The sequence below is a fragment of the Schistocerca gregaria genome, chromosome 11, assembly GCF_023897955.1.
Source record: "Schistocerca gregaria isolate iqSchGreg1 chromosome 11, iqSchGreg1.2, whole genome shotgun sequence".
Taxonomy (NCBI): domain Eukaryota; kingdom Metazoa; phylum Arthropoda; class Insecta; order Orthoptera; family Acrididae; genus Schistocerca; species Schistocerca gregaria.
In genome coordinates this window covers 112,870,042-112,895,314 of record NC_064930.1, presented here as the reverse complement: position 1 = coordinate 112,895,314, position 25,273 = coordinate 112,870,042, and the positions used below count along the sequence as shown (strand labels likewise).

The window sequence follows — 25,273 nt, the reverse complement described above, 5'->3', positions numbered from 1 at the left end:
TACCTTATCAACAAGGTTGAGGTTACGGGTATGAAAGTAGCTAGGATGATTGCAGGTACTAGCAGATGGGGACAATAGCAGGAGGGTGTCCACAATGAGGAAATCAAAGAAAAACTGGGAATGAACTCTGCAGATGTAACAGTCAGGGCGAACAGGCTCAGATGGTGGGGTCATGTTACATGCATGGGAGAAGGAAGTTTACCCAAGAGACTCATGGGTTCAGCAGTAGAGGGTAGGAGGAGTCGGGCAGACCAAGGAGAAGGTACCTGGATTCGGTTAAGAAAGATTTTGAAGTAATAGGTTTAACATCAGAAGAGGCACCAATGTTAGCACTGAATAGGGGATCGTGGAGGAATTTTATAAGGGGGCTATGCTCCAGACTGAACGCTGAAAGGCATAATCAGTCTTAAATGATGATGATGATGATGATGATGCAATGAACACTTCCCCTCCTACGGCATCTAATGTGTCTTCCCCATGAACAGTCCAAGACTCGTTAAATATCTCCGAGTTTTTTACTTCGGATACTAGACAGCTCTCAATTTCAAGAATAATTTGAGGCTGAGAACTTCTGTGGACGGCGGTAAATTCGGGAAATTTGTTACAAATACTTGGAAAAGTTACTGATATAATTCATATTCTGAAAGCGGTCTGATTTCCCTATATGTGTACCGGCTGACAAGTGACCATGACAGTACCTCAAACTGCTGCCCAGCGTGAAACCGCCTGTGTGCACTCACAAGTAACCTGCCACCCAAGTTGCAGCTTCCTTTGTGTAGTGCACCCCTGTCTTACAATCTACTCATCTCCGTTTTTCAACTCACCTCCCCAACCACTCCTACCTTCATGCCCAGTGCCGGACAGACTATCCGTACTTTTATCCCACCACACTATCTGCAGGTCTCTATGTACAGTGAATCAGTAACCCACTCACAGTGTCGATGACAGAGGTGGAGTAGCGAACCAAAAATTCCCACGCAATAACCAATATGGAGTAACAATAGTGTTCCTCAAAAACAGCCCCAGTTGGCTACAAATCATGTACAATAACCTTGCGTAATACTTTATTCTGAGTGTGTATTTTACAACTCAAACAGTGATCTGTGCTACTAACAGTCTCTGTTCGAGCCATCCTATACCACATACACACATAAAATTTGTTTTTCATCACCCCCAGTTCACAGAACTCCTGAAGACAGAAATTGACTGTGGATACTGTACGCAGAGACAGTCACTTTGACTGTTCAGAGATGTTACCAAACCCACCCAAAGATGCCGGCCGCTGTGGCCGAGCGGTTCTAGGCGCTTCAGCCTGGAACCGCGAGACCGCTACCGTCACAGGTTCGAATCCTGCCTTGGGAATCGATGTGTGTGATGTCCTTAGGTAAGTTAGGTTTAAGTAGTTCTAAGTTCTGGGGGACTGATGACCTCATCTGTTAAGTCCCATAGTGCTCAGCCATTTTCAGCCACCCAAAGATGTAAACAACCATGCTCAAGCACCGTCTATTAGACGGAGGGAGTCCGACAGCTGATCATTTCCAGTCATTCCACGAGAAAGGAGGTACACGACAAGTGTTGCCTGTAGTTCAACCGTGCCTAGACGGTCAATACCGCGGTTCGATGGCATCTGCATTGTTACTTTGTGCCAGGAAGGACTCTCAAAGTGTCCAGGTGTCTCGGAGTGAACCAAAGCGATGTTGTTGGGACATGGAGGAAATACAGGGACATAGGAACTGTCGACGACACGCCTCGCTCAGGCTGCCCGAGGGCTACTACTGCAGCGGATGACCGCTACCTACGGATTATATCTCGGAGAAGCCCTGACAGCAACGCCTCCATGTTGAATAATGCTTTTCGTGTAGCCAGAGGACGTCGTATTACGACTCAAACTGTGCCGAATAGGTTGCACGATGCGCAACTTCATTCCTTACGTTCATGGCGAGGTCCATCTTTACAACCACGACACTGTCCAGTGCGGTACAGATGGACCCAACAACATGATGAATGGACCGCTCAGGTTTGGCAGCACGTTCTCTTCACCGATGAGCGTCGCATATGCCTTCAACCAGACAATCGTCGGAGATGTGTTTGGAGGCAACCCAGTCAGGCTGAACGCCTTAGACGCACTGTCCAGCGAGTGAAGCAAGGCGGAGGTTTCCTGCTGTTTTGGGATGGCATTATGTGGGGCCAACGTACGCCGCTGGTGGTCACAGGAGACGCCGTAACAGCTGTACGATATGTGATGCCGTCCTCTGACCGATAATGCAACCATATTTGCAGCGTATTGGCGATGCAATCCTCTTCATGGACGACAATTCGCGCCCCCATCGTTTACATCTTGCGAATGGCTTCCTTCAGGATAACAACATCGCTCGATGGCTAGCATGTTCTCCAGACACGAACACTATCTAACAAGCCTGGGATAGATTTAAAAGAGGTGTTTAGGAGGACGTGATCCACCAACCAGTCTGAGGGAATCGCCGTTGGGGAGTGGGATAATCGTGTTGCCTGTAGTTCAACCGTGCATAGACGGTCAATACCGCGGTTCGATCGCGTCCGCATTGTTACTTTGTGCCAGGAAGGGCTCTCAACAAGGGAAGTGTCCAGGCGTCCTCGGAGTGAACCAAAGCGATGTTGTTCGGACATGGACGAAGTACAGAGAGACAGGAACTGTCGATCACATGCCTCGCTCAGGCCGCCCAAGACCTAGTACTGCAGTGGATGACCGCTACCTACGGATCACGGCTCGGAGGAACCCTCACAGCAACGCCGTCTTCTTGAATAATGGTTTTCGTGCAGCCACAGGATGTCGTGTTACGACCCAAACTCTGTGCAGTAGGCTGCATGTTGCACAACTTCACTCTCGACGTCCATGGCGAGGTCCATCTTTGCAACCACAGCACCATGCCATGTGGTAAAGATTTGCCCAACAACATGCCGATTGGACCACTCAGGATTGGCACCATGTTCTCTTCACCGATGAGTGTCGCATAGGCCTTCAACCAGACAATCGTCGGAGACGTGTTTGGAGGCAACCCAGTCAGGCTGAACGCCTTAAACACCAGCGAGTGCAGCAAGGTGGAGGTTCCCTGCTGGCATTATGTGGGGCCGACGTACGCCGCTGATGGTCACGGAAGGCACCGTAACGGCTGTACAAAACATGAATGCCGACCGATGGTCCGGCCATATCGCCAGCATATTGGCGAGGGAGTCGTCTTCATGGACGACAATTCGTGCCCCCATCGTGCAGTGAATGACGTCCTTCAGGATAACGACATCGCTCGACTAGACTGTCCAACATGTACTCCAGACATGAACCCCATCGAACATGCCTGGGATAGATTGATAAGGGGTGACCCACCAACCACTCCGAGGGATGTACGGCGAATCGCCGTTGAGGAGTGGGAGAATCTGGGCCAATAGTGCCTTGATAAACTTGTGGATAGTAGGCCACGACAAATACAGGCATGCATCAGTGTAAGAGGACGTGCTACTGGGTATTAGGGACACCAGTGTGGATCAATCTGGACCACCACCTCCGAAGGTCTCGCTGTATGGTGGTACAACATGCAGCGTGTGGTCTCATGAGCAATAAAAAGGGCAGAAATGATGTTTATGTTGATCTCTATTCCAATCTCTGTACAGGTTCCTTAACACTCGGAACTGAGGCGAAGCAAAACTTTTTTTGATGTGTGTAATTTCCTTCTTCACACTGACCATTGCCTCTCCACCCCTGTTTATCCACATCAGTTCCTATGATGAACTTAACTGGGGATGTCAGCTGATCATCTTCGTTTCAGAAGACCTTGTCCGCTTCCCAGGCACATCCATCTCCAGACTCCCCTACCAACTTCTTCAGGTATAACTGATGAAGTCTTTCATTCAACTGACTGAGTCTAATTGTCCATCCTAATCCATGTTTTCTGCCTACATAGCTGTTCCACTATATGCCACCTAAAATAATTCAAGAACACCGCCACAAGCCGTGCCTACTGAGAGCTCACCCATCACCACATTGGATGCCACCTTATCACCCTCCATACTGCCAGCATATCTCCAACACCACACAAACCCCTCGCTCGCAGCCTCCAGTATTTATACTCTATTCTATGGACTTTTTTTAAACACACTAACCACGGGAAAAAATAGAAGAACGATGCCTCTACGCTTCCTCTCCTCTGTTGCCATCTTCCCATCTTCCCTCATCGCTGCTTGGATTTTCCCACGTCTATTGGGATGAACATGACTTGTGGCCTCTTTCCCTCGCCGACTGGGTGCCACTATCTGGGCTAGAGTCGCTACTACACGGCATTAGCGTAATTTCTCCCTCAGGTGACTTTGTTTTGTCTCGCATTAGATCTCAATTTTTTGTCAGGTTCACATCATTGTTTCCACCAATTATGAAAATTTCGGTAGTATCTGCAACCATCAATACTTCCTCTAGTCAAACTAGTAACACCATTCGCTGTGTCTGTTTTATCCTCTCGTCTGCTGCGTTATACGTGGCACATTTTAAGACTAAATACGAACCAAAAAATGGAAGTCTAGACGGAACGAAAGTTTTTTTGTAAATGACTAGCTCTGTAACCATATCCTTCCCTATTGTCTATCAGTCTTTGTTCTTTACTCCGTTCTGAATTTTCAAATGGCTCTGAGCACTATGGGACTTAAGATCTGAGGTCATCAGTCCCCTAGAACTTACAACTACTTAAACCTAACTAACCTAAGGAAATCACACACATCCATGCCCGAGGCAGGATTCGAACCTGCGACCGCAGCGGTCGCGCGGTTCCAGACTATAGCGCCTAGAACCGCTCGGCCACCCCGGCCGGCATGAATTAAATGATCTCAGTATTTTCCGCAACAGTAATGAATACTTCCATGGAAAAACAGTGAAATAAACTGTAATAAATCATAGTGAGTACAACAAAGAGTTGAGTGTACGCTGGTATATACCTGAGTATCAAGCGACCCGGCTTGCCCTTGTCTTCTTCCACCTCGAAGTGTTCTATCTCTTTGCTGGCGTATTGCATGTCCTGTACCAATCCGGTTAATTTCGTGTGCAGCATGTCCTTCACACGTTCCACGTCCTTAATCCACACGTGGAGTTGCTGATCACTCGTGTGGTTACCCTGAGAAACACAGAAAACCGTTCAGATTACGTGCATAACATTCACAAGCAGCAGCCTGATTTAATTTACAGTTACATGTACCACTATCACATAAAACTTAAAATACTGCCAGCGCATGAGTGTAGCACATTCAGTTTTGCAGGCATTAAAACATTAATGCACAGCAGATGTCTAGTGGGTTTGTATTAAATACACACATTTCTCAAACTATGACATCAGACAAGAGTTGTTGTGATCTTCAGTCCTGAGACTGGTTTGATGCAGCTCTCCATGCTACTCTATCCTGTGCAAGCTTCTTCATCTCCCAGTACCTACTGCAGCCTACATCCTACTGAATCTCCTTAGTGTATTCATCTCTTGGTCTCCCTCTACGACTCTAACCTCCACGCTGCCCTCCAATACTAAATTTGTGATCTCTTGATGCCTCCGAATATGTCCTACAAACCGATCTCTTCTTCTGGTCAAGTTGTGCCACAAATTTCTCTTATTATATTCAATACCTCCTCATTAGTTATGTGATCTGCCCATTTAATCTTCAGCATTCTTCTGTAGCACCACATTTCGAAACCTTCTATTCTTTTGTTGTCTAAACTATTTATCGTTCATGTTTCACTTCCATACATGGCTACACTCCATACAAATACTTTCAGAAACGACTTCCTGACACGTAAATCAATACTCGATGTTAACAAATTTCTCTTTTTCAGAAACGCTTTCCTTACCATTACCAGTCTACATTTTCTATCCTCTCTACTTCGACCATCGTCTGTTATTTTGCTCCCCAAACAGCAAAACTCATTTACTACTTTGAGCGTCTCACTTCCTAGTGTAATACCCTCAGCATCACCCGATTTAATTCGACTACATATTATTTTCCTCGTTTTGCTTCTGTTGATGTTCATCTTATATCCTCCTTTCAAGACACTGTCCATTTCGTTCAGCTGCTCTTCCAGGTCCTTTGCTGTCTCTGACAAAATGACGATGTCATCGGTGAACCTCAAAGTTTTTATTTCTTCCACATGGATTTTAATTCCTACACCGAATTTTTCTTTTGTTTCCTTTACTGCTTTCTCAATATACAGATTGAATAGCACCAGGGAGAGGCTAAAACCCTGTCTCACTCACTTCCCAACCACTGCTTCCCTTTCATGTCCCTCGACTCTTATAACTGTCATGTGGTTTCTGTACAAATTGTAAATAGCGTTTGGCTCCACCCCTGCCACCTTCCGAATTTGAAAGAGAGTATTCCTATCAACATTGTCAAAAACGTTTTCTTAGTCTACACATTCTAGAAACGTAGGCTTGCCTTTCCTTAATCTATTTTCTAAGATAAGTCGTAAGGTCAGTATTTCCTCACGTGTTCCAACATTTCTACGGAATTCAAACCGATCTTCCCCGAAGTCGGCTTCTACCAGGTTTTCCATTATTCTGTAAAGAATTCGTGTTAGTATTTTGCAGCCGTGGCTTATTAAACTTCGGTAATTTTCGCATGTGTCAACACCTGCTTTCTTTGGGATCGCAATTGTTGTATTCTTCTTTATGTCTGAGGATATTTCGCCTGTCTCATACATCTTGCTCACCAGACGGTCGAATTCTGACAGGGGTGGCTCTCCCAAGGCTATCAATAGTTCTAATGGGATGTTGTCTATTCCCTACTTCTGGGCCAGACAAGAGAGCTGCAGATATTTCTTGGCAGTTGACATTACAAACGTCTGAATGTATGGGTGCGTACCCTCGTGACGATATGTCCGAACTGAACTGTTCTGTGGCTGCCAGCAGCCTCTAGTTCCTACGTGCAGAGCCACATGGCGTGGATGGGACTCGGAGGAGATTCTGTTCAAACTTTTGAACCATTTTCGAAAACAGAACCGTCAGATTGTTGACTACTCCGTCAAAATCTTACTCGTTACCAATGCTGTGGGAAACCTGAACACATGTTGTGGCCGTTTGCAAACGCAATCATAGACATCAGCCACCTCTATACCATAAAAATTATCTGAATTAATTGTGCACACATGAAATGTCAGTTTGACAGCATAAAATATCATTCGGAATTGTGCTAAACGCATTCTCTGAAAATTATTTCGAGCAGTTAGTTCACGAGCCCACGCGAATAGTAAGCGGTTGTGAAAACACGCTTGAACTCTTAGCACCAAATAATCCTGAGTTAATACCGAACATCAAAACCGATTCAGGGATTAGTGAACACAGAGTTGTCGTAGCGAGACTGAATATCGTAATCCCCAATCCTCGACAAACAAGTGAAAAATGTGCCTATTCAAAAAAGCAGATAAAAATTTACTTCACGCCTTCCTAAGAGACAATCTCCACACATTCCAAATTAATAATATAAGTGTAGACCAGATGTGGCTTAAATTCAAAGAAATAGTATCGGCAGCAATTGACAGATTTAAACCAAATAAATTAACAAACGACGGAGCTGACGCTGCTTGGTACACAAAACGGGCCAGAATACTGTTGCAGAAACAACGAAACAAACCTGGTAAATTTAAAGAGACGCGAAATCCCCAAGATTGGCGATCTTTTATAGAAGCTCGAAATTTAGCACACACTTCAATGCCAAATGCCTTTAACATTTTCCACAACGAAACTTTGCCTCGAAACCTGGCAGAAAATCCAAAGAGATCCAGGTCGTATGTGAAGTATGTTAGCCGCAAGAAACAATCAGTGCGTTCTCTGCGCGATAGTAATGGAGATACTAAGGAAGACGAAATAAACATTCCAGAATTCGAATCGAGAACAGCTCCCAAATGAGCAACGTAGAAGTAAATATCTTCGGAGTAGTGAAGCAGCTCAAATCACTTAATAAAAGCAAGTCTTCCGGTCCAGACTGTATACGAATTAGGTTCCTTTCGGAGTACGCTGATCAATTAGCTCCATGCTTAACAATCATATACAACCGTCTGCTAACGAAAGATCATACCAAAAGCTGCACAGGACACACCAACATTCAAGGAAGGTACTAACAGTAATCCACTAAATTACAGACCCATATCGTTAACGTCGATGTGCAGCAGCATTTTCGTACATATGTGTTCCAACATTATGATTTACCTCGAAGAAAACTGTCTATTGAGACACAGTCAACATTGGTTTAGAAAACATCGTTCTTGTGAAACACAACTAGCTCTTTATTCGCATGAGCTGTTGACAACGGATTTCAGATCGATTCCGTATTTCTGGATTTCCGGAAGGCTTTTGACACTCTACCACACAAGCGGCTCGAATTGAAATTGCGTGATTATGGAATGTCGTCTCAGTTATGTGACTGGATTTGTGATTTCCTGTCAGAGAGGTCACAGTTCATAGTAAATGACGGAAAGTCATCGAATAAAACAGAAGTGATTTCTGGCGTTCCCCAAGGTAGTGTAATAGGCCCTTTGCGGTTCCTTATCTATAAAAACGATTTTGGAGACAATCTGAGCAGCCGTCTTCTGTTGTTTGCAGATGACGCTGTCGTTTATCGACTAATAAAGTCATCAGAAGATCAAAACACATTGCAAAACGATTTAGAAAAGATATTTGGATGGTGCGAAAAGTGTCAGTTGACCCCGAATAACGAAAAGTGTGAGGTCATCCACATGACTGCTGAAAGGAACTCGTGAAACTTCGGTTGCACGATAAATCAGTCTAACCTAAAAGCCGTAAATTCAACTAAATACCTAGGTATTACAATTGCGAACAACTTAAATTGGAAAGAACACAGAAAATATTGTGGGGAAGGGTAATAAAAGTCTGCGTTTTATTGGCAGCACACTTTGAAAATGTAACAGACCTACTAAGGAGACTGCCTACACTACGCTTGTCTGTCCTCTTTTAGAATACTGCTGCGCGGTGTGGGATCCTTACCAGGTAGGACTGACGGAGTACATCGGAAAAGTTCAAAGAAGAGCAGCACGTTTTGTTCTATCGCGAAATATGGGAGAGAGTGTCACAGAAATGATACAGGATTTGGGCTGGAAATCATTAAAAGAAAGGCGTTTTTCGTTGCGAGGGAATCTTCTCACGAAATTCCAATCACCAACTATCTCCTCCGAATGCGAAAATATTTTGTTGACACCGGTCTACATAGGGAGGAACGATCACCACGATAAAATAAGGGAAATCAGAGCTCGTACGGAAAGATCTAGATGTTCATTCTTTCCGCGCGGTATACGATATTGAAATAACAGAGAATTGTGAAGGTGGTTCAATGAACCCTCCGCCAGGCACTTGAATGTGATTTGCAGTGTATCCATGTAGATGTAGATGACTCAAAATTTTGTAGCGTTTGATCGTTGTCTGGCTGCTTTTGCCGAAAATTTCCGTTTGTTGCTCGTCATCTTAAACGATGTCGTGTATATCTGAATACGTTTCGAATATTGCAGATTTGAAGGAATGTAGCACGGTTTATTGACCTTGCGAGTTTCAGAGGGGAAAAATTAGCATGTCCCCGTTGTTCTAGCTGACGTTAACAGAGAAACCAGTTCGGAGAAGATGTCTCGGACTAACTCCCATGGATGAAAAGAGAATACTGTGGAATGATTACCGTTCCATGTCTCAGTCTGTAAAAATGGAACTCTTATAGAATCGCTTAGTATCCGATTGTTAAGAACGCTTTGTGCTAGGAACTGGAATACGTATCAAGTTCAAATTCATGACATATATTAATGTCTGTGGCCACAGTGAGGTATCAAAATTGTAAGCTTACAAGTCACTGCAATCAAAAGATGCGGCCATTTATGTCACATATACTAATAATCGAAAACTCATTCGTAAAACCCTGAAACGTGCTTTCCGTTGATCTAGACTCGTGAAATTTGGCAAGAAGCAAGGTTTCACAGTACAAGTAAAGGAAAACAATCGGAAAATTATTAATCTGTGATTATATAACACGAAAAAATGCTTCTTTGTCATCTTTTTATCAATCTGTCTATTTGCCTGGCCGAGCGTTAAGATCCTTTTTTCTGGACCAGTTTCGGGTACGAAGTTCATATTTATGTCACATATTAAGGTTATGGTCCCTTGGCGTGGTAAAAATTGTAAGCTTCTAAGCCCAAGCAATCAAAAGATATGGCCATTTATATTACATATTTTGATACTCGGAAATTCACTCACAAAAATCTAAAGGAGCTCCCCGTTGATTTAGAATCATGACATTTGGAAAGAAGCAAGATTTCACAGTACAAATAAAGGAAAAAATCTGAAAATCGTGAATTTGCAACTATATAACTCTAGAAAATATTTTTCGTATTACTTTTTATCACTCTGTCTATTTGCCTGTCCGTCGGTTAGAACTCGATCAGTTCTGGGTATCAAGTTCAAATTTATGTCACATACGAACGTCTATGGACCCTTGGCGGCGTAAAAATTGTAAGCTTATAAGTCACTCCAGTCAACAGTTACGGCCATATTTGCCACATATTTTGATAATCGAAAACTCTTTCATCGAAACTTATAGGGTGCTCCCCATTGACTTAAAATCGTGAGATTTTGCAACAACTAAGTTTTCCAGTACAAGTAAAGGAAAAAAATCAGCAACTTGTTAAGTTATAATTATCTCACAAAAAAATATCTTTTGCCATTTGGACATACATTGCAGGACCAGTATGTTGCCAGTATCGATATCGATTATCGGTAACAGGCAAAAATCGTTGGGATTATCGATTCTCAGGATGGGGAGTTTGTACAGAACCCTCTGTTGGTACACACGCTGATTAGGAGATGCGAACTCGACGATTCTCCATGTTACGGAGAAGTATAGGGCCAGATGTCAACTTACGCAATTCTTCTGAATGCCAATTATTACTATGGCATGAATTATAGTCTACCATAGAATGAGATTTTCACTCTGTAACGGAGTGTGCTCTGATATGAAACTTCCTGGCAGATTAAAACCGTGTGCCACACCGAGACTCGAACTCGGGACCTTTGCCTTTCGCGGGCAAGTCGTCTACCAACTGAGCTACCCAAGCACGACGCACGCTCCGTCCTCACTGCCATGGCAGAAATGAGGCTGTGAGGACGGGGCGTGAGTCGTGCTTGGGTAGCTCAAGATGGTAGAGCGCTTGCCCGCGAAAGGCAAAGGTCCCGAGTTCGAGTCTCGGTGTGGCTCACGGTTTTAATCTGCCAGGAAGTTTCATATCGTAGAATACTTACAGATTAATACTAAAACAACATCAACGAACTTTGACTTTTCTGAAATAAATGCGCTTTGATTTATGACTTGTATCAGTGTGCATGAGATAGATATAGTTATGTTCTACTGTTTGTAGACTAATAAGTTAACGTTCTTCAATTTCTGCTCATGGTCTTCCTATACAATCACATCGTCTGCTTATGCTATGATTTTCGTGTCAGCTGCTGTTGACCCTTGGCAAAGTATGCTTATGACGTAAAATTTACGGCCTATAGTGAGTAATATTGACGCACCCACATATGATTTAGCGAAACGTCTAACTTCTTTGCTCAGACGATTTGTTGGCAAATGTTCACACTATATATGGAACTGTGCTGATTTTATCAACAGATTGGGGGCTCTCCACTTAAGTAGTTCGGATCTTCTAGTGAGTTTTGATGTAGTTTCCCTTTTCACAAAAGTACGTCTTGCGGATTCCTTGCCGCTAATTGGTCAACAGTTTGAATACGACATCACTGCTTTGCTTCGGCATGTTCTTTCCTGAAACTGTTTTATGTTTAACCAGGAATGATTTGAACAAAATGGCTCTGAGCACTATGGGACTTAACTGCTGTGGTCATCAGTCCCCTAGAACTTAGAACTACTTAAACCTAACTAACCTAATGACATCAGAGACATCCATGTCCGTGGCAGGATTCGAACCTGCGACCTTAGCGGCCACGCGGTTCCAGGCTGAAGCGCCTAGAGCCGCACGGGCACACCAGCCGGCCGTGTTTTGAAGTCTGACGGGGTCGCCATGGGCAGCCCTTTGTCTCCTCTGGTGGCGAACCTTTTTATGGAGGATTTTGAGGAGAGAGCACTTGAATCAGTGGTTTAAAACCAACTGTTTTTTGGAGATACGTCGATGACACTTTCATAGTGTGGCCCCACGGAGAAGAAAAGTTAATGGCCCACTCACACTGACTTGTTCTTGGATTCTTCAAGTTGCCATCACCCATCCCAGACCATGAGTGTGCTTTAAACCATTGTGCACAGGGCGCATACGGTGTCGCCTGCAGAGACTTTGCCTAAGGAATTTGCACATTTAAGGACGGTGTTCAGAGACAATGGATACTCTAGCTAGCAATTTAGCAGGGCCTTCTCAACTTGAGCCAGGAACCGGGAAATGGACAAAGAGGAGAACGCGCCACCCAAGTCGCTAGCATTTCTTCCTTTCGTTGGAAATATCTCCTTCAAAACAGCGAGGATTCTTAATCATTTTCACGTGAAAGTGAGTTTTCGTAGCCGGCCAGAGTGGCCGAGAGGTTCTAGGGGCTACAGTCGGGAACCGAGCGACCGCTACGGTAGCAGGTTCGAATGCTGCCTCGGGCATGGATGTGTGTGATGTCCTTAGGTTAGTTAGATTTAAGTAGTTCTACGTTCTAGGGGACTGATGACCACAGCAGTTAAGTTCCACAGTGCTCAGAGCCATTTGAACCATTTGATTTTTCGTCCACCTCTAGGATTTCGGATTTGCTGAGATCGGTGAAGGATCATTTGTTGCTGCGGAAGGCGGGAATTTACAAAATACCGTGCCCTATATAGGACAGCCAACGAGTACAGTGGAAGCGCGTTGTACGGAACATCAACGTTGCACTCGCCTACGGCAACCGAGTAAGTTCGAAATGGTTCAAATGGCTCTGAGCACTATGCGACTTAACATCTGTGGTCATCAGTCCCCTAGAACTTAGAACTACTTAAACGTAACTAACATAAGGACATCACACACATCCATGCCCGAGGCAGGATTCGAACGTGCGACCGTAGAACCCAGTAAGTCTGCAGTTGCGGTACATTCTATTCCCAACGGACATTCAATAGAGTACGACAAAACTTCGATTTTGCCCCCGCAACAACTTTTTGTGACTCCATTATCAAAGAATACTTTGAAATACGTATCACGGGATGAACCGTGACCGTGGTTACCAACTGAAGAACGCGTGGAACCCCGTCATCTCCGAAATTAGCTCGAGACGAAGACGCCAGAAGACTTGGATAGCTTCGGCCAGCGACAGTACCGACGGCAGGTGAGTGCTGCAGTCCCACCAGCGAGGGCGCTGCCGCTGGGCGGTGTGGCCCTCCTGTCTCCGCGGCTGCAACGCATGTGCGGCATCAGTGCAGTATACAGGGTGTTACAAAAAGGTGCGGCCAAACTTTCAGGAAACATTCCTCACACACAAACAAACAAAATACAGGGTGTTTCAAAAATAACCGGTATATTTGAAACGGGAATACAAACTGAACGAGCAACGGTAGAAATACACCGTTTGTTGCAATATGCTTGGGACAACAGTACATTTTCAGGCGGACAAACTTTCGAAATTACAGTAGTTACAATTGTCAACAACAGATGGCGCTGCGGTCTGGGAAACTCTATAGTACGATATTTTCCACATATCCACCATGCGTAGCAATAATATGGCGCAGTCTCTGAATGAAATTACCCGAAACCTTTGACAACGTGTCTGGCGGAATGGCTTCACATGCAGATGAGATGTACTGCTTCAGCTGTTCAATTGTTTCTGGATTCTGGCGGTACACCTGGTCTTTCAAGTGTCCCTACAGAAAGAAGTCACAGGGGTTCATGTCTGGCGAATAGGGAGGCCAATCCACACCGCCTCCTGTGTGTTTCGGATAGCCCAAAGCAATCACACGATCATCGAAATATTCACTCAGGAAATTAAAGACGTCGGCCGTGCGATGTGGCCGGGCACCATCTTGCATAAACCACGAGGTGTTCGCAGTGTCGTCTAAGGCAGTTTGTACCGCCACAAATTGACGAAGAATGTCCAGATAGCGTGATGCAGTAATCGTTTCGGATCTGAAAAATGGGCCAATGATTCCTTTGGAAGAAATGGCGGCCCAGAGCAGTACTTTTTGAGGATGCAGGGACGATGGGACTGCAACATGGGGCTTTTCGTTTCCCCATATGCGCCAGTTCTGTTTATTGACGAAGCCGTCCAGGTAAAAATAAGCTTCGTCAGTAAACCAAATGCTGCCCACATGGATATCGCCGTCATCAATCCTGTGCACTATATCGTTAGCGAATGTCTCTCGTGCAGCAATGCTAGCGGCGCTGAGGGGTTGCCGCATTTGAATTTTGTCTGGATAGACGTGTAAACTCTGGCGCATGAGACGATACGTGGACGTTGGCGTCATTTGGACCGCAGCTGCAACACGGTGAACGGAAACCCGAGGCCGCTGTCGGATCACCTGCTGCACTATCTGCGCGTTGCCCTCTGTGGTTGCCGTATGCGGTCGCCCTACCTTTCCAGCACGTTCATCCGTCACGTTCCCAGTCCGTTGAAATTTTTCAAACAGATCCTGTATTGTATCGCTTTTCGGTCCTTTGGTTACATTAAACCTCCGTCGAAATCTTCGTCTTGTTGCAACAACACTTTGTTCTAGGCGGTGGAATTCCAACACCAGAAAAATCCTCTGTTCTAAGGAATAAACCATGTTGTCCACAGCACACTTGCACGATGTGAACAGCACTCGCTTACAGCAGAAAGACGACGTACAGAATGGCGCACCCACAGACTGTGTTGTCTTCTATATCTTTCACATCACTTGCAGCGCCATCTGTTGTTGAAAATTGTAACTACTGTAATTTCGAAACTTTGTCCGCCTGAAAATGAAAATGTACTGTTGTCCCAAGCATATTGCAACAAACGGTGTATTTCTATCGCTGCTCCTTTAGTTTTTATTGCCGTTTCAAGTATACCGGTCATTTTTGAAACACCCTGTATGTTATGTGGACATGTGTCCGGAAACGCTTACTTTCCATGTTAGAGCTCATTTTATTACTTCTCATCAAATCACATTAATCATGGAATGCAAACATACAGCAACAGAACGTACCAGCGTGACTTCAAACACTTTGCTACAGGAAATGTTCAAAATGTCCTCCGTTAGCGAGGATACATGCATCCACCCTCCGTCGCACAGAAACCCTGATACGCTGATGCAGCCCTGGAGAATGGTGTATTGTATCACAGCCGTCCACAATACGAGCACGAAGAGTCTCTACATTTGGTACCGGGGTTGCGTAGACAAGAAATTGGTCCGCCTCTACCAATCCGTCGGTCACCGAATCTGTTGTTGAGAAGCGTACAAACACTTCGACTGAAATGTGCAGGAGCTCCATCGTGCATGAACCACATGTTGTGTTGTACCTGTAAAGGCATACGTTCTAGCAGCACAGATAGAGTTTCCCGTATGAAATCACGATAACGTACTCCATTGAGCGTAGGTGGAAGAACGTGGTGCCCAATCGAGACATCACCAACAATGCCTGCCCAAACGTTCACAGAAAATCTGTGTCGATGACGTGTTTGCACAATTGCGTGCGGATTCTCGTCAGCCCACACGTGTTGACTGTGAAAATTTACAATTTGGTCACGTTGGAAAGAAGCCTCATCCGTAAAGAGAACTTTTGCACTGAAATGAGGATTGACACATTGCCGGATGAACCATTCGCAGAAGTGTACCCGTGGAGGCCAATCAGCTGCTGATAGTGCCTGCACACGCTGTACACGGTACGGAAACAACTGGTTCTCCCGTAGCACTTTCCATACAGTGACGTGATCAGCGTTACCTTGCACAGCAGCAACTTCTCTGACGCTGACATTAGGGTTATCGTCAACTGCACGAAGGATTGCCTCGTCCATGGCAGGTGTCCTCGTCGTTCTTGGTCTTCCCCAGTCGCGAGTCATAGGCCAGAATGTTCCGTGCTCCCTAAGACGCCGATCAATTGCTTCGAACGTCTTCCTGTCGGGACACCTCCGTTCTGGAAATCTGTCTCGATACAAATATACCGCGCCACGGCTATTGCCCCGTGCTAATCCGTACATCAAATGGGCATCTGCCAACTCCGCATTTGTAAACATTGCACTGACTGCAAAACCACGTTCGCGATGAACACTAACCTGTTGATGCTTTCTTACTGATGTGCTTGATGGTAGTACTGTAGAGAAATGAGTCGCATGTCAACACAAGCACCGAACATTACCTTCCTTCAATTGGGCCAACTGGCGGAATCGAGAAAGTACAGTACATACTGACGAAACTAAAATGAGCTCTAGCATGGAAATTAAGCGTTTCCAGACACATGTGCACATAACATCTTTTCTTTATTTGTGTGTGAGGAATGTTTCGTGAAAGTTTGGCCGTACCTTTTTGTAACAACCTGTATAAGACAGAGCGGTGGACGTCTTCGTTTCATTCTTACCCGACGCATCCACTTGCATCACCGCCAGCACCGCCTCCTTCCCATTGCCCAGTGTGTCTTTCGACCGTCCCTCTCTACTGATGACCTTCTCTTTCACCTCACTCATCTCCTCTCCGAACAGCTCATCTCTCTTCGCTTCGCCATCTTCCTCTCCCTCGACCTTGAACGCGCTTACGACCATGTATGGCATTCCGCTCTCCTCTTCAAGCTCCAAACCTTCACCCTTCCTATCAACTACGTCCATCCATAACACGGATTCCTACACCTTCTACCCCTCCGCCGGTGTGCCCCAAGGTTCCGTCCTCTCCCCTTTTCCATACCTTCTGTATACGGCGGACATGCCGTCACCGTCACCCCCCCCCCCCCCCCCTCCGTCCTCCTTCCTTGCCCTCGCCCTCTCGCCCTCATCCTGCAACGCTCCCAACCCCTTCTACAATCTCACCTTGACCAGTTCACTGCTTGGTGTAACCAGTGGTTGTTCCAGGTCAATCCTTCCAAGACCCAGGAGATCATTGTAGGCAAAGCCACCCTTTCTTTCCGTCTCCTCGACTTCTATATCACCATTTACGGCCGTCCTATCACCCTCACTCCCACCCTCAAGTATCTTGGCGTCGCCTCTCCTGGATCCCACATCTCCGGACAATCCGAGTCGAGGCACACTTCCGACTCCATCTCCTCGAGCTCCTTTCTGGCCACACATGGGTTCTCGACCCCTCCACCATCCTCTACACCTATAAACCCTTATCCGCCCTATCCTCTGCTATGCTCGTTCCACCTGGATCTCTGCCTCTCCTACCTTTTACAAATCCCTTCAAATCCTAGAACGCCATGCGGCCTGCCTCGCCTATCGCATCCGCCTCCCATCCCACACGCAGATCCTGTATGACCTCATCCCATTCCTGCACCTCCTCCTTTTCCTCGAACGGATACAGATTCTTTACACCTCCCTCAAACTTGATCCCCCTCACCTGCCTGTCTCTCCCATCCTCTCCCACCCCCGTCTGCCACACCTGCATTCCCACATCCCACCTGCTCTCCATCTCTCCATACCCTCGCCCAAGGTGGCTTCCACCAACTCTCCCTGCCTGATGATGTCCTCATCCCCTGCCATCTACGAACTTTGATCCTCCTCTACCACCCTGTATTTTTTCCCAAGGGCACCCTCTCTCCCTTCTGTCCCTCCTCCTCCCAGGCTTCCCCTACCTTCTTTCCTCCCCCTTCTATCTCCTCTGCCACTGGCATCTACAACCTCCCCTCTCCCACCTTTTCCCATTTTTGGCAGGTCCCCAGACTCTTACACATATAGTAAACTTTCGCGCACTGGAGATCATCGCCTAGTGTTTGTGTGTGCTGTCGTGTTCATGTTCCAGTGTTTCATCGTTTGTGCTCCAGCGTTCGCGTGTGTCGTCTCTGTCATCTCTGTGCGTGTCCGCGTTTCTGAACATTTTTATTTTGGACACTGCGCCCGTGAACGGCTCTGTGTGTTTTTATTTTGTATGTTTACGCTTGTATGTCCACCAGGCCTGTTTTTCTATTGTCTCCTTTTGTATCATTAGTCATATCTGTGACTGAAGAGTGGCGTAGTATGTCGCTCCTGGCCTACCTGTATCAGGTGTGAAAATGACAATAAAGTATTAAAAAAAACTTCTTTTTCAGTCCTGGTTCAGCTTACCTGAAGATGGCTGGCAGCTGTCCAGCCGAAATATCGTGCAATAGAGTTTTCGACGACTGGCTGCAAGCCCGAAATCTTTTTGAATATCCTTATGATATTTTCCATGACAGCATCCATAGCAGTGCGTAAAACTTTACTTATCTGTTAGCTCATTAGACACTGCAATTTCCTGCCTATGTAATCTCCGACTCCTACCTTCCTCCTTCCACTAGGAGTAAAGATTCCGAAGAAGAAAGAGGCATATGGTGACATAAAATTCCAGACAATAGACTGTAGACCAGTCTCCACAAAATATGTAGCTAACAGGCTTAGGCTAGTAAACCAGGATCTGATGCAAAGTTTCCTAAAAGAAGTAGAGGGAAAATAGCAAAAACAGGAAATACAGACGATTTTCATCCCTATCCTTGACCATTCAGAGGTTTGCCTCGCTGTGCCAAAACCGCACAAGCCCCACAAAGTAGAGGTCGGTTCAGAATTCTGGCAGAGTGTTAGCTTCAGAACTGGAGAACCAGAGACAGCTCCAGTGTGAACCAAACCGGGAAACAGATTCCGTGAAATGACCATCCGGTGTGTGTCATTTTCTCACACCTAGTGGTATATAAGAGGAGCAAAAAACACCACTTGCCATATGTTCGAATGCGAGGGGCACGAACAGCTGTGAGAAGTGCGCCGCGCTCAGCGACAGCAGCTGCGACAGGTCCCGCCAGTAGCTGGAGAGGCGGCCCCGGTAGAGCGCCGCCTGCGCCTGCAGCCCTGCACAGGCCGGGAGAAGACGTGCTGGTGAACGAGCCGGGGCGCAGCTGTCACACAGTGTGTGCTAGCAGCAGTTACCTTCTGAAACTACACTCATGCTCAAAAATAATAATGATGATACATGGTGAAACAATGGTCGGTTTGGGGGTATGACCATGCGGTGCATTTGACGTGCGGTCGTCGCAAGGTGGCGCTGGCAGCAGTCCACATACGCGGAGGTGTGTTGGTGCATGTCAGAGTACGGTGCAGCGAGTAAGAGTGCAGACGTTTTCAGACCTGCTAATGGTGACTGTGTGTTGAAAATGGCTCAAAGAACACATATTTATGACGTCATGAGGGGTAGAATACTAGGGCGACTGGAGGCTTGTCAAACACACAGGTCCTCCGTGTCCCACAAAGTGTGATCTCAAGATTATGGCAGCGATTCCAGCAGACAGGAAACGTGTCCAGGCGCTACAGTACGGGACGTCCACAGTGTACAACACCACAAGGAGACCGATGTCTCACCATCAGCGCCCGCAGACGGCCACGGAGTACTGCAGGTAGCCTCTCTCTGGAACAGTTGTCTCCAGACACACTACAGACGACTGAACAGACACGGTTTATTCGCCCAGAGATCTGGAAGGTGCATTCCACTGACCCCCGGTCACAGGAGAGCCCGTAAGGCCTGGAGTCAAGAACACAATACGTGGTCATTGGAACAGTGCTTCCAGGTCATGTTCACGGACGAGTCCAGGTATAGTCTGAACAGAGACTCTCGCCTGGTTTTCATCTGGCGTGAACCAGGAACCAGATACCAACCCCTTGAAAGGGACCTGTATGCAGGTAGTGGTTTGAAACTTCCTGGCAGATTAAAACTGTGTGCCCGACCGAGACTCGAACTCGGGACCTTTGCCTTTTGCGGGCAAGTGCTCTACCAGCTGAGCTACCGAAGCACGACTCACGCCCGGTACTCACAGCTTTACTTCTGCCAGTACCTCGTCTCCTACCTTCCAAACTTTACAGAAGCTCTCCTGCGAGACATGCAGAACTAGCACTCCTGAAAGAAAGGATATTGCGGAGTAAGTAGAGCACTTGCCCGCGAAAGGCAAAGGTCCCGAGTTCGAGTCTCGGTCGGGCACACAGTTTTAATCTGCCAGGAAATTTCATGTCAGTGCACACTCCACTGCAAAGTGAAAATCTCATTCTGGAAACATCCCCCAGGCTGTGGTTAAGCCATGTCTCCGCAATATCCTTTCTTTCAGGAGTGCTAGTTCTGCATGTCTCGCAGGAGAGCTTCTGTAAAGTTTGGAAGGTAGGAGACGAGGTACTGGCAGAAGTAAAGCTGTGAGTACCGGGCGTGAGTCGTGCTTCGGTAGCTCAGTTGGTAGAGCACTTGCCCGCGAAAGGCATAGGTCCCGAGTTCGAGTCTCGGTCGGGCACACAGTTTTAATCTGCCAGGAAGTTTCATATCAGCGCACACTCCACTGCAAAGTGAAAATCTCATTCTGGAAACATCCCCCAGGCTGTGGTTAAGCCATGTCTCCGCAATATCCTTTCTTTCAGGAGTGCTAGTTCTGCATGTCTCGCAGGAGAGCTTCTGTAAAGTTTGGAAGGTAGGAGACGAGGTACTGGCAGAAGTAAAGCTGTGGGTACCGGGCGTGAGTCGTGCTTCGGTAGCTCAGTTGGTAGAGCACTTGCCCGCGAAAGGCAAAGGTCCCGAGTTCGAGTCTTGGTCGGGCACACAGTTTTAATCTGCCAGGAAGTTTCATATCAGCGCACACTCCGCTGCAGAGTGAAAATCTCATTCAGGTAGTGGTTTAATGGTATGGGATGGGATTATGATTGGTGCACGTACACCCCTGCATGTCTTTGACAGAGTGTAATGTCTCTTGCAGTCTCCACGATATTTTCAGAAATTTTATAAATTATGTAACTCAGTACATATCACGAACCGAGCGATGTGGCGCAGTGGTAGCACACTGGACTCGCATTCGGGAGGACGACGGTTCAATCCCGTCTCCGGCCATCCTGATTTAGGTTTTCCTTGATTTCCCTAAATCGTTTCAGGCAAATGCCGGGATGGTTCCTTTGAAAGGGCTCGGCCGATTTCCTTCCCAATCCTTCCCTAATCCGAGCTTGCGCTCCGTCTCTAATGACCTCGTTGTCGACGGGACGTTAAACACTAACCTAACCTAACATATCACGAAATATCTCTTCTTATCTTACCGATTCCTAAACTTTAATATACGATGATTATTAATGCAAAGTAGTTTCAAGCCCTATTATTCCTTGGAGCATGCATTTACTCCATGGAATAGCTGCTCTGCTATCTGTTTTCTTTTATGAAAAGAATGAGGCAATGCTTGCCGATTAGCTGTGAAAGGAGGAGGATGTGTATGCATGTTGTTGAGTTAGTCGCCATCTTGACGAGATTCTGTATGAGAAGGAATTTAATACATGAACTAAACTAAAGTAAGTGTGTTCGCGTATTATTTAACTGATTATTATGGACAGTGTCTGCTTACTACGCTGTGTTGCAAGGGATCAGTGGGGAACGTCTTATTTACACTGGACGAACCTGCCGTTTTGTAAGCTCAAGATATCCAGTTTATTACTTTCAATAAATGGGCTAACACAGTCTTACCAGCAGATCTCCAGTCTTCCCCATGTGGTCACCGAAATTTAATGATTATTAGAAATGTTTTCAGGAGATCGACTGACAATTTTCGTCGCACCGAGACTTCGAAATTGCTTCACTGTGTTATGGAATTTAAGTTAAGCTAGTTTAATCAGGATTGAACTGTGTGAATGTGATAAGCCTGCTTTGTGAATGAAAATTCCCTTAATATACGCAAGTTTTTTAGTATCCTGATCAGTGAAGCTAAATCAAGCCGGTGTGAGAGAGGTTTTTTAAATTTTAGCTCCCACAAAAAATATTAAAAAGACGGAATGTAACAGGTTAGGTGCATCAGGACGTCATTTTGCACCAGTATGTCCGCCTTTTGGGGGGTGCAGTGGGTCCCACCTTCCTCCTGATCGATGATAACACACGGCCCCACCGAACTGCCATCGTGGAGGAGTACCTTGAAACAGAAGATATCAGGCGAATGGAGTGGCCTGCCTGTTCTCCAGACCTAAACCCCATCGAGCACGTCTGGGATGCTCTTCAGTTGACGTATCGCTGCACGCCTTCAAATCCCTACGAGACTTCAGGAGCTCCGACAGGCACTGGTGCAAGAATGGGAGGCTACAGCCCAGCAGCTGCTCCACCACCTGATCCAGAGTATGCCAACCCGTTGTGCGACCTGTGTACGTGTGGACGTGTGCATATCCCGTATTGATGTCGGGTTACATGCGCAGCAAAGAGTGGCGTTTTGTAGCATACGTGTTTCGGGACGGTTTCTTCAACTTACCAAAACAGTGGACTCACAGATCTGTGTCGTGTGTGTTCCCTATGTGCCTATGCTATTAGCGCCAGTTTTGTGTAGTGCCCCGTTGTGTCGCACCACATTCTGCAGTTATCTTTAATTTACGACTATCAGCGTAGATGACTATACACTGTCAGTAATCGTAAGAGTTACAGTATGGATTCCTTGACCAGACGTTACGAATCTCATATTCCAGCGACAAATTTAAAGAGCACATCAGGCAGGGCGAGAGGACTACCTCCACCTAACGTATTTTTCACTCATATATATTCTTCATAATTGCCTAAGGGTAGAAGTATCGACCTACTTGAAGAAATGAAAATATACAACTACTTAAAAAACCAGCCATACGACTTGCTCAGCAATAAGATTTAAGAAATAAGAGGTCTTGAGATAATTTCCATTCAGTTTTATGTGATAATAATATAAGGTAACACAAATGAGGATGTGTAGTTTGCCTATTTGACTTTGACTAACTCACAGGCCTAGGACGTGAAGATTTGCACAGAATCGTGTCTATGCTGGTTTTATAATGTGAGTAGTCCTTATTGTATGAAGTGTTTTGCAAGAGCAACAGAAATAGCCCGTCTCCCCCTAAAAGTCCTAAGCGCCATAGAAATCTATGACTATTACTGGTATGGTACCTTACACATTAATAGTACATTTTACAATTAGGTGGTGGTACACATAATGTTATGTAATTTGTGGGATGTATCCCATCAGACATTTTTATCTCAGTTTATTGTATTTCTTTTTTTTATCTGTCCTGTGGGTCAATTCATGTACGACGGTTGTTGTGAATGCGATTTATGCCTTTGTGATGTTAATCTGCTACCATGAATACACATCTAAAATGATAATTACTGCCATGTTTTTATGGGCATCCAAGCTACTGTAAGCCTTTGAGAGTAGATACCGTATGTGTTGTTACACCCTACCATAATAAACCAATTCCTTGGTTCAAATGGATCTGAGCACTATGAAACTTAACATCTACGGTCATCAGTCCCCTAGAAGGTAGAACTACTTAAACCTAGCTACCCTACACCTAGTCATCACGAGGCAGAGAAAATCCCTGACCCCGCCGGGAATCGAACCCGGAAACCCGGGCGCGGGAAGCGGGAACGCTACCGCACGACCACGAGCTGCGGACGAACCAATTCGTTATCTTATTCCCTTACATCATATGACTGTATCGTAATACAGAATGACAAATTCTGTTTTCGAATGCAAACATGATATTAAGATACTTTGATACAAAACGTTTACTGTGGGATGTACAATCACTGATGACAGCAAAGAAAAAACGACTTGTGTAAATATTCCCCCACCAACTGCCTCACTTGCCATGTAAACAGTGTACCTGAACAGTGATTTGATGCGTCTTATGTTACCATCGGTAACGATAAATCTACCTTATGCCATTTCTATGATCCTTACGCTGATGTACTCTCAACAAACAGGTACAAGGATGAGGTATATACATGTCAGAAGGTTCGTAAATTTTGACATCTGCTGAGGCACAAAGTAAGTGATTTTTGGTTTCAGCAATTTTTTATAATATAACTACCGTATGGATGGCTTGATAGTGCCGTTCTGTACATGCCGTCTGTCCTTTATTTTTTAGCTTTTGCTGTATACCACTTGATAATGAGCATAAAATAGAAAATACAGTCATAAAAATTTTTATAGTTAATAGGAGCTATGTTGTCTTTTAAAAAACCATACTGCGTTGCTTTTAGGCCTATGCGATGTTTATTCGACCTCAGTCCTTATGCGAGCTTATTTTAAGAACAGAAAAGATGCACTGTCTGATCAAAAGTAACCGAACACCGGGCTGAAAATGATTTACAAGTTCGTGGCGCCCTTCATCGGTAATGGTGGAATTCAGTATTGTATTGGCCCACACTTAGCCTTGGTGACAGCTTCCACTCTCGCAGGCATACATTAAATCAGGTGGTGGAAGGTTTCTTGGGGAATGGCAGCCCATTCTCCACGGAGTGCTGCACTGAGGCGAGGTATCGATGTGGGTCAGTGAGGCCTGGCACGAAGTCGGCGTTCCAAAACATCCCAAACATTCAGATCAGGACTCTGTGCAGACCAGTCCATTACAGGGATGTTATTGTCGTATAACCACTCTGCCACATGCCGTGCATTATGCACAGATGCTTGATAATGTTGAAAGATGCAATCGACATCTCTGAATTGTTCTTCAACAGTGGGAAGCAAGAAGGTGCTTAAAACATCAATGTAGGCCTGTGCAGTGACAGTGCCACTCAAAACAACAAGGGGTGCAAGCCCCTTCCATGAAAGACAAGACCACACCAGAACACCACCGCCTCCGAATTTTACTGTTGGCACTACACACGCTGGCAGATGACGTCGACCGGGCATTCGTCACACCCACACCTTGCCATCGGATAGCCACATTGTGTACCGTGATTCGTCACTCCACACAACGTTTTTCCACTGTTCAGTCGTCCAATGTTTACGCTCATTACACCAAGCGGGGCGTCGTTTGGCATTTACCGGCATGATCAGTGGCTTATGAGCAGCCGCTCGACCATGAAATCTAAGTTTTCTCACCTCCTACCTAACTGTCATGGTACTTGCAGTGGATCCTGGAATTCCTGTGTGATGGTCTGGATAGATGTCTGTCTACTACACATTACGACCCTCTTCATCTGTCGGCGGTCTCTGTCAGTCAACAGACGAGGTCGGCCTGTACGCTTTTGTGCTGTACGTGTCCCTTCACGTTTCCACTTGACTGTCACATTGGAAACAGTGGACCTAGGGGAGTTTGAAAATCTCTCGTACAGACGTATGTCACAAGTGACACCCAATTACTTGACGATGTTCGATGTCTGTGAGTTCCACAGAGTGCCCCCTTCTGGTCTC

General features: G+C 45.8%; 1 protein-coding gene across 1 annotated transcript in view; it reads right to left on the bottom strand.

Annotated features, from left to right (window-relative positions):
* LOC126295053 (uncharacterized) overlaps positions 1–25,273 on the bottom strand; it is a 90,666-nt gene that overhangs the window by 48,489 nt on the left and 16,904 nt on the right. Inside the window, exons 3-4 of the mRNA XM_049987301.1 lie at positions 18,838–18,965; positions 4,957–5,132 (exon numbers count right to left, since the gene is read on the bottom strand). Coding sequence (XP_049843258.1) covers positions 4,957–5,132; positions 18,838–18,965 — 304 coding nt within the window. The remainder of the gene's footprint in view (positions 1–4,956; positions 5,133–18,837; positions 18,966–25,273) is intronic.